Consider the following 21,313-nt stretch of genomic DNA (forward strand, 5'->3'; position numbering starts at 1 on the left):
TCTGAATATTTTATTATCTTCATCATTAATCTTTCTAAAACCATCAAAGTTGTCTAGAAAATTCTAGTAAAAATGCTTTGTTGTTGATAGATAGTAAAATAAAATAAAAATCGTACCATGTGGCAATATTTTAAGCGAACCTTTTTTTCATTTTGTTATTTATTATACATCAGCAGTTTTGAAAATTTAACTTTCTCTAATCAGGATCTCCATTGTTGCATACATTTTAGAAGATGCGCAGTCTGACTTTTCTTCATATGAGCGTATTCCCATATTTTCTTCTTAGATTATGGTAATAGAGTGACATATTTTTAATACTTTTTATAGATATCCACCGTTGGGGTATTCCTATAGTCTGTTTTATCTATTTATTGATTAATCATCTTTTATAGGAGCTAGAACCATCCAAAAATCATTAAAAGCGGCCAGTTTTACTGTCTTCGGACGCACTGTATGCAACTATTCAACTAAATATACTTTTTTTAAAACATGTAATAATTTTTCAACAGATAATTTATATGAGATACTTTTTCTTTAAAAAATATCTTATTCGGCACAGTTGGGGGCGCGGAAAACGGAAACAAGAGACCACAGTTTTATTGATTTTAGTTAGACATAATCGTTCTTACGTGCAGTTTTTATTTTCGCTCAGTATTTGGGGAGGCATCTGCGAGAAAGTGACAGAAAAACTATATTCAAATACATATTCGTCAAACCGCTCTTTCACCTCATATCCTTTTATGAATTTTGATTTCACTGGGAATCGAACTAGTAACCCTTGTGATTATGAGGAAAAAAGGTAAACATATATTTTGTGTAAATACGTTTGCTTCTAGTTCTTAATGATGTTTATATTACTTTTTAAATTTATATAAATTCTCCAACTTTTTTCTTTGTAAAGGAAAAATAAGAAACCTGCTGATAAGCCGGTTTTGCGGTTTAGTGGGTTTTATTAATTTTCCTTTTATATTTTCTTTTTATGTTTACCTTTTTAAATAAAAATAAATACAAAAAAAAAATAATCACTGCCATGTGGCCTTATTTTGGCATATACATTTTTTTCTCTTTAGAAAAAAGAACAGGTTTAAAAGTTAATAGGTTGAGTAAAAAGTAAATTCGTATTTCGCACCTTTTTTTTAAAACTAAGTGTATCTCGTTTATTATTGGTAACATTGGATTATACGATACGGCGTTGTAAAGGTGTATTTAAATTCCACAAACAATTTATTCCGACAAACAATATTGCGCTTGTTCAGTTCAGTTCGTGAACTATCGTGGGTCAAGTATGGAGGTCTCTAAGGAAGCTATTCGACATATATTTTACTTTTTTACTACCTGAACGGAAAAAAACGCGTCGAAATCGACCAAAAAAAATTGCGATGTATACAAGACCAACCTATCGGTTCATGCAGCACAATAGTGGTTCGAGCGATTTGGTTCTGGTGTAGTGGAGCTGAATGATGCACCACGCTCTGGCAGGCCTGTTGTCAAAAATGTCGATAAAATCATACAAAAATATCGAGATTGACCATCATGTTACCAGTCGTAGCATCGTCCAGAAGCTAAATATTGATCATAAAATCGTTTGAACCATTTGCAGAATGCTGGATTTTTAAAAAAGCTCGACGTTTGGATGCCACACGAGCTGACGCAAAAAAATTTCATCTGCGAATTGCCGCTGAATCACAACAAAATTGACCCATTTCTGAAGCGGATGGTGACGAAAAACGGGTTACTTACGACAATGTCAAGTGACAGAAATCGTGGTCGAAAGCCAACAAAGCGGCTCAGACCGTGGTCAAGCCAGGACTGATGGCCAGGAAGGTGTTGCTGTGTGTTTGATAGGATTGGCAGCGAATACTTTACTATGCGCTGCTTTTCTATGGCCAAACGCTCAATTCTGCCCTCTATTGTGAACAACTTGACCGTTTGAAGCTGGCGATCGAACAGAAGCGGCCAGCATTGGTGAATAGGATAGGAATCGTGTTTCATAGGGACAACGCCAGGCCGCACACATCTTTGATGACGCGCCTGAAGCTCCGGGAGCTCGAATGGGAAATTTTTATGCATCCACCCTATAGTCCGGACTTGGCACCAAGTGACTACTACCTGTTTCTGCCTATGGCCAACGCTCTTGGGGGTAAAATTATGGCCTCAATAGAGGTCTGTGAAAATTGGTTGTCCGAGTTTTTTGCCAATAGAGACAAGGGTTTCTACGAGAGGGGCATTACAAAGTTGAATTCTCGTTGACAAGTTATTAACAGAACGGCGCATATTTGACTGAAATTGGATGATCGGAAAGCATTGAAATAAAGCGAAAAACACGAAATTACTTTTTACCCAACCTTACAATTTTTACAATAGTCATATACTCGTATATATTACGTATGTAATGTAAATAGCTAAGATATATTTTTACGCACAAGTTCTTATTGGGCTTCAAATTTTTAAATCACAATTTACAAGTTAAAGATTCTGTTATTATTCTCTGATTTTTCATCTATAACTTTGAACCATCTAATGAGCTTCATCAAAAATACTTCTCGAGTTTGTTCTAAAACCTTGCCGGGAAAGTTTTAAATTCAACTTCAGAAAAAATAACATACCATCCATTGCTCAGCTTTTGTTGGCGGTTTGGTCGGTTTTAGCATAAAAAAAAACATATCTTAAGACTTTTTGTGAACATTTTTTCAAGAAGTTCCCTTACCTCGTAATAAATGGAAGCGGGAGGTATTTTCCGTCTGCGTCTTTCTCACAATCTACCATTTTTATCACTGTTGAACATGAATATAAGACTGTAAATTAATACAGAACCGGAAGAAGTTTTTTGCTTCCCTTACACTGAGCTCACGTTATTCGCAATTCTTTGTTCATTTTTGCAAATACGAATACGCTTTTTTTTATTTTACGCTAAGCGAAGTATCACATAAGCAGATGGGTAAATTTTGAAACAGTGATTTATTCGTGAATTTATTCTGTGTTGTTTATTCAGTATTTATATAAAAAAAATATTATTGTGGATTCTAAAATGTTACAAACATACTATTCATCATATTCTAATGAGATAAATTACATCTTTAACCGATGTCGCCCCTTTACGAATACGTACAATAAATTCTAGAAATGTTTGACGACTTCAATCGTGGTGTATTATAGTAAGAAATTCGTTTAATTTGATTTATTTTGTATAATAAATTATTAATGTAAATTAGCGGGTTCGTAAATTTAGGCAATATGATATCTTCCAACCAACTAAAACAAACTCTTTCTGGTCAAGATTTGTACATAATATTTACAGCTGTTTGTTTATGAGCAGATAGTACTTGTAAATTAAAACAGTTTATTAAACTATTGTATATGGATGTGATTTCACACAAGTCTTCATACGATACAATTTGATATATCTCTCTATTTTTTTTAAATGATGTAGTTGTGTTTTTGTAATTTTCAAATGTACATTAATTTTACACCGAATCTGGAATGTAAAATCTGTATAACTACGCTGGATTTTGATACTAAAATATTTATTTGTGCTACGCAAAAAATGAATGTCTGACAATACAGCAATAAATCTGTATAAGAGAGAACACGAACTCATAACAAGGAAGACTGAGACACTCTTTTGTGGCCGACGTTGTGTAAAACAGATTCAGTCAGTTATTGACAGTGATGAGGGACGCACGCGTGTAATGTGAGCGGCGTATTTATGTTTTTTTTATATTTATTTTGCTTTAACATACCAAATTATTTGTTTATTTTAATAAATTATGAAAAAAAAAAATTAAACAATATGTTTACATGTTCTTTTTTTTCAAATATGTGAACTTTATAATATTCCGTCTCTTGCTTGTGGTAACACGATGTTACATCACCCGCGCATAGGTATTATTTACCACAGTCTTTTAAAGGTTAACAAGAGGCAGACTAAGAGTCCAAAAATGAACACTATGGCCGGTGTTAGTGCTAGAGCCCGGTGTAGTGAGCAGCGGTAGCACGCAACACGCAATGGTTGTTAAGCTGTCACTCGACCAAGTGGTCACCATTTTCATCTGCTCTGTTGTGATACAAAACTGGCTCCAGCATGTATTACGCAGTGGTAGTAAATTATGGAAAGGTAACAATTAAACAGTATGTCTCCATGCTTTTTTTTAAATGTCTGATTTTTAGAATATACCCAAATATGCTCTTCGCAACAAACTTAAGTCGTAGCACGGAAGCAGAACATAATACTCAGACAAAAACAGCTAGTCAGCACCATGAGATATAACTTCTAAATAAGTACTCGCAAAGGTTCTTTTTCGACCTAATGAACTTGCCAGAATTAAGCGAAGGTTATTATGAGAGTCCTTACAAACCACTGCAGAGTAATGTAGGTTCTGCAGTGCATATGACGAAACACCTTTACACATTATGTAAGAATGCGAGGCTTTATATCATAAAAAAAGCCGCATCATCGTTGAACCATTAATTAAACCTGGGGATGCGAGATCACCCCCTCCTTCTCTCTATCTTATAGCCTATCACTTTAAGGACTTTGACTGGAGGAGGAGATTTAGCAACATGAAAACACTAGCTCCCTAGACTAGACTAGACTAGGCCTCAATTTAAAAATATAATAATAATCAAAAATACAAATATGCATCGAATGAAAAAATCGCTGAGAAAAAGAGTTTGGAAGGGGACAAAAAACTGACGTTTACGTGTAACATTTAAGTTAAAATTAAAATCATGTTTATTTCAATATTAAATAACTGGTTGTTAGCCATGAAACATGCACCTAAATTCCATATTCCCAGCCCAAGAATTCTCCAATCTCAAATATCCGTTATTTAAATTTAATATTTTGAGAGTTCAGTCCAGTATTTTTCTACAAATTTATTTATTTATATACGGTATTTCTGCCATTCACATATATGTGGTTCAAAGAGTGCTTAAAAATTTAAAAAAATAAATATCAAGTATGATATATTAGTACACTCGTACTATACTTACATATTAAAAATTACTTGAAATACATACATATTTTAAAGTAACTATACAATAACAAAATACATTAATCAATCAAATTATAACTATCCCAACCTAATCTCTTGAAGTTGATTTGCTCTTTTTGATAAAAATGAGTTGGTCATTTTATTTTTTAAGTACGGCAGAGATAAACTTAATATATTAAAATATGATGCATTTTCATTCCCGGTATTCTGTAATCTAAAAATACGTGAGTTATATTGAGCTACCATTCGAGAATTTTGACCATAAAATATTGAAAATGGTCTGCTTAACCTAGGTGGTACATAGAATGAAATCAAATTCAGTAGATCAGGGGTATGAAATATTGGTTTTATTATTTTCTATAATGTCGTAAGATCGGTCGATGTTCTTCCTTTTTGAAATTTCGTTAATTTTAGATAGAATTTCGTTATAATTAAATTGATTACTAGAAAACCCCGTCTTAAAATTAATAAATCTAAGAAACTTATTCTGAATTCTCTCAAAAAAATCTGAGAAAGTGATTTGATATTGGAGAATTATAGTCCAGTTGGCTCCTAACTAGAGATGTGAAAAGATATTTGAATGCATTTTAATTATTAAAATCTTTTTTGGTTCTAAGTACAAATCCTAATAATTTTAAGGCTTTGTTAGATATTTTAATAATGTGCTCTTCAAATAATAAATTTGAATAGAACAAATCACCCAAATTGCTCACGGTAGAAACATCAGTAATTTTTAATTGATTTAACATATAATTAAATAGAATAGCATTTTTCATTTTAAAGAATCTCATAGCTTGACATTTACTAATATTGACATTTACTAATATTGAGTTGCACTGTTAAGTCTTTAAATACTGTTTTTGATATTGCCAATGTGTGATAAATAACTGCATAAGAATAGCGTGTTCTCTTTGAGGCACCACTGAGGAAAACTTCTATATAACTGTAATTTAAACTTCTCTCTTCTTAAAGACAGTGAAGAATGTGATCGTACTTTTTCTGTGTGTAAACAATAAATAATCAAAAACATTCAAATTATAGTTGATAAATTGCTGACACGAACGGATATCAAATTGCTGACAGTCTGGGATATAAAAAAATTACCTTAATTTTCCACAAGGAAGAAAAGAAAACTAAAATTTTTAGAGCACAGTTAGGTATCAGCAGAGTTAAAACACTCACCTCATTCAATAGCTTTCGCGTTCCATTGCCGAACAATTAACATTCATCGAAGCATCATTCTTTCATTTCAGCTTCGTTTCATTTTGCCACCTCCAACTAGAGTTGGAGCTCCCAGCATCAAAAAGCTTAAATCCTATTATTCTATATTGATTACATTTCGATTATAGTTCGTTTGGGTGAATTTAGGCGAGGCTAGCCTCGCCTAAATTCACTCAAACGAACTATTTACCGGTAACTGCAAAGTATCGTTCATTCATTGCTTGAAAAAAAGCATCTTAGCGGTTCGCACAAATATTTATCTTCAAAAACCTACATTCTTTCATGCAAACTGGTACTTTGTTAAAAGCGTACAGGATTTATAAATAATATTAAATGACGCTTTCGAGTTTTATGACTAAGCCATTCACATACTCTCAAACTTCTATATTTTGCTAATGTTCGTTGTCAATTGGAATTTGCTTCAATAGTATGGCAACCTTAATACAAACTTTGTAGCTACCAGATAGAATGTATCCAAAAATAAAGTCTCAGAAACATTGAATTTTGCTTTGGTAACGTTAATAATAAATACATATAATATTTCCCCAAGCTATTTTACAATGGAATCGTTACAAAAGAGGCAACTTAGTTATGATTTGATTTTTTTAAAATAAAATCTTGAACGGTTAATTAGACCCACCATACTTAATTGGAAACATTGGATTACGCTATCCTCTTCATTGCACTAGAACAACTTCACTTTTCCACGTACCTGCGCACATAATTAATTTATTAGACCTGCCTGTACATGTTCATAATATCACGACCATTACCAAGAAATATACATTTTTGGTAGTAGCATGCATGTATGCAATCAATTTCTTTTCATGTTCCCAACCATGTCATCAGGAGTCAAAATCTGCGGTCTATTAAATCTTCTAAGAGCGACTTTTGTTTTTATGCCCCAATGTTCAGAATGTGCAGAGTCAATTCGTGAGATAGCTTGGAATTCTTTGAATTTTTCTTCTTGCTTTTGGTATATCTCTTTGCCACTAAAACAGTGTGGGATGAAGGTGGATTGGCATTGTTTAGCTCGAAGTCTTATATTTATATCGTGTTTATTATATTATTATATTACATACCATTATTTTTTGTCCTTGTTTTTTTTTTTTTTACATCCATTCCATTTTCTAATACCGAGTTATTTACAATTCCTTGAAAATGGCTCTCAAAATTAAATATTTAGGCAAATCTTAAAAACGCAAATATTTCTTTACAATAAAAAAAAATGATAAAATAAAAAACTGTATTTTTTCTTTAAGCTCATAACTCGTATTTTTTAAATTGTATTTTTGTTTTATATAAGTAGATATGTAGGTATGGAAGTAATTTATAATATATTGATTGATCAATTTATTTTCACTTTGTGATTATGGTTTTATTGTACGACTGTATGTTGTCTAATGAATAAATGAAAAAAACTTCAAGTTTTGGTGAGCTCGTATGTCCAACCAGGTAGAATTTACGATAATGAAGTACATGGTATACTTTTTAATATTGTCACGGGATCCTTGTACAAAGTAAATGGTCAACTATCCGCGTGGGACAGTGACGCGTGTGTGAGGCACGAGTTACGTGAAGTAGAGCGACGGTCCTAATAAAGTTAGTGCTATTTCGTATTCAACTTTTTTGTCATATTAAAAGATGTCACAACTTTTCATTATCATCACCATTTGTCTATTCGCACACAACCAGGCATATAAACACTGCATTGGTACTCTTATTTCTACGTATCCCAATCATTTTTGTTACATGGAAGGTAAGGTGATCATTCTAACGTTTCAGGTGCCAGTCCGCAGAACAATTTGCGGTGCGGTGGCCCCCGGTATGTAAAAGGTAATACACTTGCCTCGCTTACGGAGAGTTCTAGTTCAATTCCAGGAAGGATCAAGTAATTCAATGTTATTTTTCTCAATCCTGGATGTTCTGCGCTGTAATTCATTACTGTTATTGAGCCTCTTGGGCTCTTGTAGTCTAAAATAGATCAATAAAGCAATTAGTTATGTATGGACGCTTCAATCCACCGCAGGGGCTAGTATGGATATTTTTGCAATTATTTTTGAATTTTTTATTTATTTAATGCACAAAATACACAATTTTACATAGACACAATTATATGTTTTTTATGTTCCGACTTGTTAGAAAATTCCGTGTTAAGTCGGGACTCTTCGATATATAAATCGAAAATATTTATTTACATATTAAAACAATATACAGGTAATCAAAAACAATTTTCAAAATAATCAAAACAATATACAAAATAATAATAAAAAAATAAACAAAATAATAATAGAAAAAAAAAATAATAAAAATTTATAATACATGTCGAAAATGGAATCAAAAGTTATATAATAATACGTATGACAGTGATGACATACACATATACGATATACGTATATGGATAATAATGAAAACAGCAGCGATGTTATGCATTTATTCCCGAAGCAATCTCATACAGTGGTCTCTACCCCTCGATACAATCCAATTATGGAACTTGATCTTAAATATAGGCGTTGTTTTGGAGAACTTAATATGTTCATCCAAGACGTTGAACACTCTTGGAGCTATATATGAAAAGTGTCTCCGAGCAAACATTGTACGCGTTGTCAGTATTAAGAAGTTTAGGTTCCGCGAAAACCTCGTGCGGGCATTCTCTGTTGGCAGTTGGGACCTCCTTCCGAAGTAGCCTGACCAGAAAATTGTCAATACATTCTTGATACAGATTTGATGAATATCAAGAACTTTTAACAATTGAAATAATGGTTCAGATGAGTAGGTCGGAGGGCACCGAAACATAATTCTAAGAATAAGTTTTTGCATCTTGATTAGGGGGTTCATGACAGTTCATATAAAGCAAAGTAATTTTTAGGAAAATCAATTGTTTTAACCCCCGAAATTATCCACAAGAGGAATCCAAATCGATTAACAAACGAAATATATCCTAGTAACTTAATTTTCGAAAGGCATTTGATATTAATACGACGATAATTTACTCACTTACGGATGTCAAATTTCACAGACGGTGAAATTATATTAAGCAAGTTCTTTGAGTGGTTCTCAGGGGAACTCTTCAAGGAAAAGCCTGACGAAATTATTTGGAAATTAAATTACAAGGATGAGAGCTCACTGCGTGCTCCTGTTGATGATTTTCCAAAGACTCGAACACTCCTATGGCGACATGATCCAATTAAACGAAGGTAGTGAATTAAGACGAGTGTCCGTGCCTCTCATCTCAATATTTTCAACGGACAAAGAAATGTCTTGATAATCAAATAAATTTTTAAACAGAGATGGAGAAATATTAAATCTAGGCATTACCAGGGTAGTGATTTGCACGATGTGTTTGTGTGATACGTCAATAATGATTGAAGAAGAAAGTTATGTGGTAGTTTAGAATTTCGACTCGCTATTAGCTGGGTTAAGTAGAAAAGTAATTAGACTACGCAATGGCAAATATTAAATCTTATAAACGCCTTAATTTCTGTATTCTCTTCTCGAAAAAGTTCTTCTTCTGTGTTGAAATGTGACAATAATAAAATAAGTAGGATAAATACAGTTTTCTGGAGTTCCGAGAAAAAGGCAGTATCTAGCAAAAATTGAAAATACTAATTTTTAAATGCCATTTGATAAACAATTGTAATTCTTCTAAACAACATACTCAAATAAAATGCATCTAAAATTCAATCTCATCTTAATTGAAAAAAAAACTTTTTATACCATAAAAAAAATATTGAATACATAAAATTTCCTCAAACCCTTTTTCAATTTTTCTTTAATGATAAGAAATATACGCGTAATGTACTTTTTTTTGTTTTTTTTTTTAAATTTAATGTTTGAAGTATAAACTTTATTCAAAATTATTATTCAATATATTACAAATAAATAAACTTGTTTTTTTACATGTAAACTAATTGATAACATTTTTTTTAATCAACCCTGAAGAAGGCATAGTGTTTTGCCTAAACTAGTTGGTTATTAAAACATTTTAGTTTGTTAGTAAAAATTATTGATGGAAGTTTATTGTAATTTATTATGGAAATAAAAGATGAGTGATACTGCAATCCAAAAATTTGGAATATTCAGTGACCGGGTTATTTAATTTAAAAAAATAAAGTGGTACATATTAGAAAACAAAGTAGTTCAATTGAAGTTTACTAAAATTTACCCAAATATTATAATTCAGGTGGCCATTTTTAACGAGTTGTAAGTAACTATTAGAAAATGGAAATCAAGTTGGGGTAGAGTGGAGTTTTAACCTTGGACCTCTGATCCGTAAGTCTGCAACACTAGCCACGGAACCACAACCCGATTCATTCATATAAAATGTTGGTCACAGCCTTCATACTTGGAACGGCAATATTTACCTATGGCGATTTGAACGAACTTAAAAAAAAGTTGATAAAAATAATTGTAGTCCGTGTCCAGGAGGATAAAGACTATAGTACTTTCTATAAAATAGAATCATAGAGACGAGTGTTTTTGACTCAACAACTACTCTTTGGCAAAAATCCTTTAAAAGAAAATTATGATAAAACATCCCCTCGTAATATAGTGGTTTGCGTGTTCGCCTACCATATTCAGTTCTCTGTTTAGAATTATTGGTAAGGCTAAGGCGATATTTTTTATTTTACACCGCAGTATTTGACTGATCTAGAACTCCTTCATCGCGTAGGCCTTGCAGCCAAACTAAAAGGGGTTATAAAGGGAACACATTTATAATCATCTGTGAATTTAAAGTCTGTTTGAATTATGGATACGTTAGATCGTAGGTATGTTACTAGTGTGCTTGGACTGATGAAAGGGTTGATTGCTATGGTTCGATATATGTTGCTAGGTTGTCAAAATGATGTAATGATGTTAGGTTTTTCTTTTATAGTGATTGGTTGAAACAGTCGTCAGATGTTGTGCATTTTAATATTAGATTGTTGGTCGTTGGTGTTCTTTAGTAGGAGTAGGTGGTTAAGGGGGCGCGGGTGACCGGGGTGCATATTCGTTGATACCCGACGTGTTATCCATTGGGGATGCTTCATTTATTCATTTTATTATTATAAACGAACACAATTTACGATTGCTCGAGAACCACAGTCTCCATTTTAAGGCTTTACCAACCAAAATACACAATAAATAATTAGCTTACTATGTTTAAGTATCAAGGTAACCTATACGTTGCCAAGTGTCTGTAATGAGTATCACTTCAGGTTTAATGAACTTACATGTACTTGAAAATGTTGGAATATATTAAAAAAATTAAAAGTTATATCATTTGTGGATAATCAGTTATGGAGAGACTATCAATTGCAATTTGACTATTGAAATTCAAATTAAGGAGCCGAAAATGTATTTTATGTAATTTCTTGTAAATAAATGCAATGTATGTAATTTCTTCAAAAATATTTTCAAATATTCTGATTACGATATGTTTTTTTCTAATCAAACTTATACTAGGGGTGACAGTAAAATTTTAGATAGTTCAAGAAAATAAAATAAATGCCAAATCTAGATACAAAACTGACATTACTAAAAAAATACATATCTTTAACTCTTTATTATTTGTCTGTGTCTGGGCGGATTAAGAGTACAGTCATATGTGTGAAATTGAATCAAAATCCTAGATGAGTGACTTCTAGGAATAAATCCTGAAAACGAAACTTTAGTGGAAAAAAGTCCACTTCCACCACGTGTTGTGGTTGAGACGTTCGCCTGAAACGTAAGGCTGATCACCTTGCCTTCATGTAATGGATTTTCGATACACGCTGGATTTAGTTTACCAATGCAATGCCCTATATACTATCGTAAAAATCCTAAAACCAAATGGAGATAAGACCGCCTCGTTGTGTAGCGGTTGGCGTTTGTATTAGAAATAAGAATGACTTACCTTATTATTGTGAAGAATCTCGTACCCTCCCGGTTTGCATTCGTGAGAGCGGACCAGATAAAGGAGTCTGTGCTTCTTGAGGAACTTCTTGGTGACGTCAGGACCGAAGTAGGTCCCCGCCCCTCGGAGGGCGTTCGGGATACACCCTTCACCGGGCTGCGGGTCACTCCACAAAATGTCAAACACCTATAAAAAAAAAAACAATTTAACAGTCATTTCGAGATACTCGAACAACTCTTACTTAAAAAAACAATCATATTTATTTATTCATTTCAAATTACACTTGTAATTTTTTTTTATTATTAGTTAGATTTGTTAACAGATTTACTAGCCTATTATGATTTTTTGGCTAGGACCGTGTTATGCCATTATAATTCACAACAAAAATATAAAAATAGTATCAGTCGTGGCGCCACGACTCACCATGAAAGAACGGTGTAATTTTCACCACATAAATTACATAGAAGTCATATACGCCAAATAGCTCTCTTATAGCCCCGCCACACTTTGCTCCTTGCGCTTCTCATCACTTTGCTTCTCGCGCTGTCGCCCTCTCGCCCGATGTTGCCCTCTCTACCCACACAATGATCTACTTGCGCAATTAATCGCGACGCTCCGCACTTGTCATTTGTCTTTCTATGCAATGGACGATGAAACTGTGGCAGCGTGCGCGCGATGCAGTTTTAGTATTGCTAATTTTATCAATGTCATACAAAGAAATATAAACCATTCAAAAATGACGCGTGCATATTGTGTGAGCGCTCGATGCGTACTGTAACCGCGTGATTATGTGGCCAGCTACTCGCGCTCATATTGCCGGTCCTTTGACTCGCGCTCAAAAACCAACAAACGGCATGACTAGTTATATTTCACAATATAATTCACAATTTCATAATAATACAGTTTTTTCATAATAATACAGTGTGCATATTTATTTCTCGACTTAAGAAAATATTGTCATTTTTATAACAATTCACACTTTGCCAGGAGGAAAAAAGGGAGTTAACTCGATGTTAAATGAATTAATAGTTCTAACATATTATAAGTAAACATTACTTTACTATACGATGATATTAATTTATTTTATTGACAATAGATTTATGCGACATTTATTGAGACACAAATACCCAACTCTATGGAACCAAAGTCCTGTATTAAGTTAGCAGGCATATATGCATATCACGTCAACAACATACATAGACTCAGCTCTCAGGATGTCCTGTTATTATTATTATTATTATGCATTATTACTAGATTGTCCTATGTTTGACGCCGAGAGGTTAAACTGCATACAAATGTGCGCACAATACGGCCAAATTTTCGAAAACCCAGAGGAAGTAATAAAAAATTAAGCTACTGCCGAAAAATACATTGACTTTCTAAAGGCCATAGTTACAAAAATGAAAAAAATAATGAAGGAATTGACTCAGACCCGTGAAAAATAGCTATCGTGCAAAATATACATACCAGGAAAAAAAGCTTTGTATGTATAAGCAAAGCAATGAATAACGGGAACAAGAGGAAAAAAAAAAACATACATATAACAATATATACTATACATAACGAAATCATCATTAAACATACTTACCATTTTAACGTATAAAAGTACATACGACGAAAAAACATTTGAAGCAAATGAAAAAATAAAATCGAAAAAGACTCACGCAATAATATTTGAGAAGAATATTATTGTTTATTCTTAAAAACACAGAATTTTAGAAAATAAATTATCAGAGCCAAGATAAGTGAAATTGAGGCTCCCATTTCGAAATAAGGTGAACTGACAAAATTTTATTTTTTTATTAGGCAGTTCAAAATATTATATGGAAAACAACATTTATAAAGAAAAAAAAAATGCAAAATCTAAACTGAAGTTCAAGAAATATTTTTTGAATAACTATTAAATTAAATGTAAAACAACTTCGTTTTTAACCACTTATTTTTTATCTTTTTTACCGACCGGTTAATTGAATTCTTTCCATTTTTATTTTAACAGTGATAAATAAATATAACATTGGTAATATATATTATGAAGCTAAAAAGTGTGAAGTGAGATGAGTACGATTAATAAGTACATTATTATTATATAAGCAGAAAAAAGAATATGGGTATGTGTGCCCTGTTACAAGATTTCAAAAAAATAGGAACGAAAAAAGTAAAAGAAAGGACAAACTAAAATATTCAGATTTTAATCGCGATTTTAATGTAAATAATAATAAAAGGGCTATGCTATTATACTCGCTTACCTGTTTCCATTCTACTTTGTCAATGACTTCAGCTCCTGGAGCGTTGCTTTCAGTTACCGGTGGGCGGAGTAAGGACACATACTGAAATCAAATAACAAATTTAATAAATAATAAAGAAATATGACTGCTTTTTTACATTTTACCTTATACCCATCGGAGATGAGATTCTCAGACCCTATGAATACGAAAATTATCAATTATGCGATAAACAAATTAAGTGCATTAGTTTCGTTCGGTTTAGTCTTTAAAAAACATTAGCTCCAATTCGAGACATAAATGATAATTTTCGGAGCAGAGCATCGGAGAGAAAACACGAAAAAATGGAAAAAATAATATTTGTTCGATTGTCCCCGCAAATTTTATAACGCGCGTCGGCCGTATTTCTTATCTTTATCGCATCCACTGTCGCCACCGCGGACATAAAATAAAACACCATATAGATTAGTATAGGTATATTGTCAACTTTAAGCACGTGCTTTTTTTAACTGCCGATTTTAAAAGACAATATAACAATAATTATTCACAATATACCAGTATACGAAAAATAAACGACCATATAACAATAATAATAATGGACAGATAAGTTAAATAATTTCAATAAAATGGCTCAATAGTGCCAGTAGTCAATTTTACCATACATAAAAATTAAGATTTTCATGTAACATTGTAGAAATAACCCACATTCATACGAACAAAATTGCAAAAATAATCAGATTTTTGTGGGTATTTAAAACTTCCACACAAGCAAAACACGTAATAGAACATCTATTTGATGGCTTCCGTGACAAAATGGCAAAAATTTTTGCTTCGTGTATACATAAAGATTTTGATTTTGAATTTCGCTTAAAACGCATTAATTGTATATAAGAAAATATTAGTGTTGCAATTATTAAGTGCAAATTTTGACGAGAAGTTTTTGTGATATTAATATTAGTTTATAAAATCATTAAATAACCAAAATTAAGAAGAAAATATTCACAGACGATACTTAAGAGATCACAGTATGCTAAAAGATCAAGTTATAATCCGTTTCAAGAAATACTATTATCAACAAAAACATAATTACAAAATTAAGACCATTCTTTTCCAATGTATCGGTTTTATGTAACTCATCCAAAGATAAAATGCTAATCCTGATTCGTGATCTATTTAGATAACGTTAAAACAATAAGAATACAAATTATTCAAAGCAGCACATAAAAAAAATTCATGATTACTGAAGTATCACGACTGGACAAGAATTAGAGATAACGCGATATCTAATACATACTTAATACTTATTGTCCAACGAACGGGGTACAGCGGGACAGGCGCGTGGCAAGCAGTACACGCCGTATGCGTACATTGCGTACGCGGTAGTTCAACATGAAAAACTCTGCGCATAGCACGTATTTAAAGGCTATTTGCGTCGCTTCGATATTTTTAATTATAATTAGGAAAAAAGGAAGAAATCTCGCAAAAAAACTTATGACATGTCATCTCGATGCCTTGATGTACATTTTGATATTTTTTTGTGTTAAAAAAAACCACAGAACAGGCTCAAAAAGTGATTTTTTTAACTGCGTCTGTTAGTCTCCACTTCGCCACAAGTGTTATTTTTTTAATCATCGGGCTTTACGTGTTAAGATCGACATTTGATGTCATTTAGAATTGGTATTAAAAGCTAACAACTGACAACTGACTACATTTAATTGGTTTTATATTAAATCATCATCATCATCATTCCCCTTAACCACCCAGGAGTGGATCGGGCACTACATTGGTAAACCAAATGCAACATATTTCGATCACCTGTTGCATTAAATAAAAGTGATCACTTTAACGCCAGAGGTGCAGTCCAGGAATATTACAACAGTCAAGTAATTTGTACGAATAACATAAATATTCCAAATATACTACTTGAACTATTAAAGTTGGTACAAAAATGAGTTTACTTATACTTTAAGAACTAACTTATACTGTTTGTGCCGCTAAATGAATGAAATAAATTTGTCTACTTATATTACTGAGGCCATCTTGTACCATTTGCGCCACTGAAAATATGACACAAATGTGTACACTTATTTTGCCAAAATCAAAATTTAATAAGCACAAAGTTGTTTATTTATATTTTGAGTTGTCATAAAAGTGTATTGTTAATACCATTGATGCAGGCATGTACAAGGAAAACTTTCGCATATAAATCACAAAATGAACAATAATGTACTTAAACTTTTATGTCCGCCCTTCAAAGATTTTGCATATCAACCAGAAATTTTAACCAATTCGAAAAATACGTTAATTATGCAAACCAAATATTGTGAGTTTTACAAATTAACAGATTTTGGCAACTCAGATAAGTAAACAAAGATAGACCTTTCTCAAAAAATATTCGCGAAAAAATATTCCACAAATCAGTCCATTTCAGTTTTTACAATCTTGCTATTTCCCTAAATGTACCTCTATAATATCCCGCAACGCAATTTTCACAGTTGGCCGTCTCACCAACTCCGTCACGTTGCCTGTCACAGCAAAATATGAATTACAACAGAAAAAACAGTGTTATCAATAAGTTCATATTAAAAGGGAATTTTCGTGGGATGAAATATATATCAAATCAAATATCGATATTAAATAATGAAAAAAATAGTTTGATAATAAAATTTTATCACTGGACACTGAAAAAATATATTACGTCCCTTTCTAATTGAAATAACAAGTTTTACCTCGTATAACTATTTGTATCCACACTATAAAATGCAATGACGAATATCAGTATCATAATAATTTTTTTTAGAAAAGGAATGAATTTATTTAAAAATATATTAATAAATTTAACTTTGGTTTTTTGGATCCGTAATTTTGTTTATTTCTTTATATATAAATTGTACATTTGTGGTTTCATTGCCAAATTCCAACCAACTGATTATATAAAGGTATTATTAAGATTATATAAGTTTTCACATTGATCCAAAAAACGTATTATTTATAAAATCTTATTGTAGCATTATTTTTCTTTTTCAGTATAACCTAGCTAAATACCAGTCACTTTAAGTTTATGTTAAATTAATCTCAATTTGAATTTGCTATATTTATATTTAGAACATAAGGTTTTCTCACTTCAATTTGTTATCTTACATTTGTATGTTTCTTTTTTACTTTTTTGCAGTTTAAAAAAAGTAATTTGACTAGTTTTAATTATTTTGTTGAATTATATTTCATATTGTATATTATATAATAAATTGTTCACTGCTGTGATTATTTCTGTAAAACTTTTTATTGTAAAAGGTTCTTTGAACCGTTGATATAAAAATAAATAAATAAATAATTGTCTGCAAAAAACTGACAAAAAATAGTACAAAATAATTAGATAGAACGATTTATGAAATACAAAATGAAAGCGCATCCGCATTTTCATGCATATGTATATGCACTCATTTATAAAATAATGTTTTATATCCCTTCATTTATTTTTATTAATAAATGTTTTTTTTTAACTTAAATTATCAATATTGTAATCCCACAGCAAGCTCAAGAGGTTGTTTTTTTTTGGTGTGGTATTTCGTTTCGTTTTTCGTTTGTTTCTGTACTTTTGATTTATTATGTATTTTTTTTTGTTAAAATATTGTAACTGTAACTAATCAAATAACCCTACTAATAATGAAATAATCGTACATATAATAATAATAAAAATATTTTATCGGTCTAAAAACACAAAAAATAATTATAAAAACTGTACGCTTAATCTTTTGAATAGTTAAGTACAACTTAATTAAATTATTAGATTTAGAAAGATAAAACCATAAATAAATTATATAATGTATTGACAGTGACCATAAGCATAGAATAATCAAGACAACATAAACAAGACTATTCTGTATTATAGTCGTCGGATTTCCCACTAATAGCCATTTCGTTGCGCGAAAAAATATTTTCCTAGTTCATTGCGTCTCATTCAGCGAAAGATTAGAGTCGGGAAATTATTTTACTTACAGCGGCTTACGAATACTCGATTCGTGGAATGTAAAACCCTTAGAATACAATAAATGTTTTCGAAAAATCCAATTATTGCTCCCGTAAGTACTGAGAAGAAACGTAAATAGGATTAGGGAGCCTTTCAAACACTTTTATAGAGATAGTATATATATTTTTTAATTTGGTATTTTCAAAATTAATCAAAGTGCGTTATTATCTACCTTTTCAAAGTACCTATTTGTTTTTTTCAATTTGCTCAAAAAATGTAAATGCTCCTTGAATTTTTTTTTATCGCGTAAAAAAATGGATAAAAGTATTGTTATATCTTTCGCATTAACAAATACGAGTTAAGATTGATATTTATTGAAGCGGAGAAGGAAAATCTTTTTTGAGAAGAGAAAATGTAGTAGCTAGTGGCTAGTAACCAGTCATGTCAGCAAGCATTTAGACATATTCAAAGTATTATTAAATAAGCATTAACGGTAAACGTTCAGCAAAGACAATACAGGTAATCAATTTGTAATTGGGTTAAGCTAGAGCTGATTTGTTGAAAATGAATTCGTCACCAAGTAAATTTATATTTGATTTTGATTAATTGAACATTATGGGTTAAGGTAACAGCTAGTCTAAATTTGCCTTTAATGACAAGAGGGTCTATTTATGATAGGGAACCCCGCGTAGATGTATGGGGCAATTTTTTTTTTTTTATACGCCTTCACTCGTGTATGGGGTAATTAAAAGGTAGGTACTTTATGATCTGGAATTTTGCGATGCAAGTTATCCGATACTTATAAAAAGTTGTTTCATTATTAAATATATATTTTGTTATTGTTTTCAGTTCACCTAGAATATAAATTTTTAGTTTAATCTAATATTTCAAATGAAAATTAATTGCACTTTTTGTGAATATGGTAAGAAGCATCTAGTACAGTATGTTTCACAAGTATTTTCAACAACTAAAAATCATGATCGTATCATCTAGAAGAATGTAATTTTTCAAAAAAAAGACTTTTTTTAATCGAAATCTTTCAAATTCTTAGCCATTTTACTCGATAAAAATTAAAATTTAAGATCAGGTAACAAAGGAGTCTGGGTCATTTTCAAAATTGAAATCTGGTTTGAGTAATTGCTTTGCTCGAACGGGAATGGATCATTGCTATAGAATGTGGAATGACTGGTGAACGACCAATTTGTATGCATAAATGTTATAGGTAATAAATGTAGTACAAAGAACATAATGATATGTAGTATGATATGTATATGTAGAGATCAGTGAGGAGACCCAGGCTGCGATGGGAGGATAAAGGGAGAAAGGATGCAAGGCAGTTTCTCCAGGTGGTAAATTGGAAGACGGGGGCTGAGGACAGACAGAGTTGGAGGCCAAAGTTGCAGGAGGCCAAAGCTCGATATGGGCTGTAGCGTCATCGGAGAGAGAGAGTATTATATGTTTAAACTTAACATGTATGTATGAAATAAAATATGAATTCGTATATGTATGTTTATGTTGTATGTTTAAATTGTATGTTTATGAATGCATTACAAGTGCCCCTACGCAACAAGGATTTTTAAGCGAGTCGAAGTAAGTTCACAAGCATGGGTCGTTCCTGATTGTGTTGCTATAAACCGTGTCTCTGACCCTTATAAATGTATGTACAATGTTATAAGTACTACTACTATTACCATCACGCCATTTCCCCGTAGGGGTAGGCAGAGAGAATGGACCGCCACACACGTACATCGTAGCATATATTCCTAGCTTCTTCCACATTCATACATCTTGTCATACATGCTCTTCGGTTCTGTCTGCTTTTGGCATGACCAGACTTAAGATTTTGGTTTATCTGATCATGCCACGTCTTTCTTGGTCGTTCTCGTCTCACTTTACCGTTCATTTTCGCCATATATACTTGTTTTACCATTCTTTTGTCGTCCATTCGTTCTATGTGACCAACCATCTCAGAGACCCTATTATTAGTAGATAAAACCATCAAAAAATATTGGGGGTCCAAATTCCCACATGAAACAATTGCCATTTTTTTGTTTACCCAAAGTTTTTGAGATACATACTCGTATGTATGTAATACGTACATAGGAGTATACAATTTTAAGAAGGAGAAGACCCTTCAAAGCATTTGTTTTATTTCAATGCTTTCATTTTTTTGTGCACATTCTAAAAAAGTTCAAAACTAATTATAAATACATTTTAAAAAAATAAACTGAATACAGATAATGATGTTTTTTAAGCAGCGTGGAATAAATCAAAGATCAGCGGTCGGCAATTCGTTTTGGTGGTGGGCCGTACGTATTTATATGACAATTTTTTTTGTGGGCAACGCGACCGTCGACGTCACTCTTGCTCGTGAGAGCTGACCACGACTGATTTAAAACCAATTTGCTTAATGTGTGGTTAAATAATTGCTGTGATGAAAGAATACAATTCAAAACTACATTTAAATACTAACTAGTACAACACTCGTTACCCTAAACATTTAAATTAACGAAGTAACAAAGTAAAATCCTAGATTGACGGCAAGGCTGCATGTACTATTGAGGTCCAGAGAGAAAATCGGAGGGCCAGAAATGGCTCCTCGCTGAAGCCTTAAGCCTATGACTACGCCTAATAGGTTCCAATAATACGTTTCTCTAAGACACTGCAGGATGTATACACTCATCCCTGTTCATACATTTGAGACCGCCACACTGTGAAAAATGGTAGAACAACGGCATATCATAAGTGATTTTTACCAGTGTTGCTACTGACACATTTCAATATACTTTTAAATAGTTTAAGAGTCAAACTAAAAAAAAATATAGAATTTTAAACAAAGTAAATGTAGTACTTTTTTTCAATGCCACAAACTGTATTTTTTTACGGATACCATTTTAAATTTGTTAGCTTCATCATTTTGAAAGTTAATTTATTATTAAACTTTGGAGGATAAGATATAAAGTATTGTATATTTATCCAAAAAATTCATATTTTAAACAGCATATGACAACTAAAACGTTAATTTTTTAACTAG

General features: G+C 31.9%; 1 protein-coding gene across 2 annotated transcripts in view; it reads right to left on the minus strand.

Annotated features, from left to right (window-relative positions):
* rdgC (retinal degeneration C) overlaps positions 1-21,313 on the minus strand; it is a 401,333-nt gene that overhangs the window by 79,268 nt on the left and 300,752 nt on the right. For both annotated transcript variants that reach the window (XM_088237799.1, XM_088237800.1), the window contains 2 exons: positions 14,337-14,417; positions 12,091-12,276 (listed from right to left, as the gene is read on the minus strand). In XM_088237799.1, coding sequence (XP_088093925.1) covers positions 12,091-12,276; positions 14,337-14,417 — 267 coding nt within the window. The remainder of the gene's footprint in view (positions 1-12,090; positions 12,277-14,336; positions 14,418-21,313) is intronic.

This window comes from Micrasema longulum, unplaced genomic scaffold (assembly GCF_059751315.1).
Source record: "Micrasema longulum isolate JH-2025_06_02 unplaced genomic scaffold, ASM5975131v1 h1tg001792l, whole genome shotgun sequence".
NCBI classification, from domain to species: Eukaryota; Metazoa; Arthropoda; class Insecta; order Trichoptera; family Brachycentridae; genus Micrasema; species Micrasema longulum.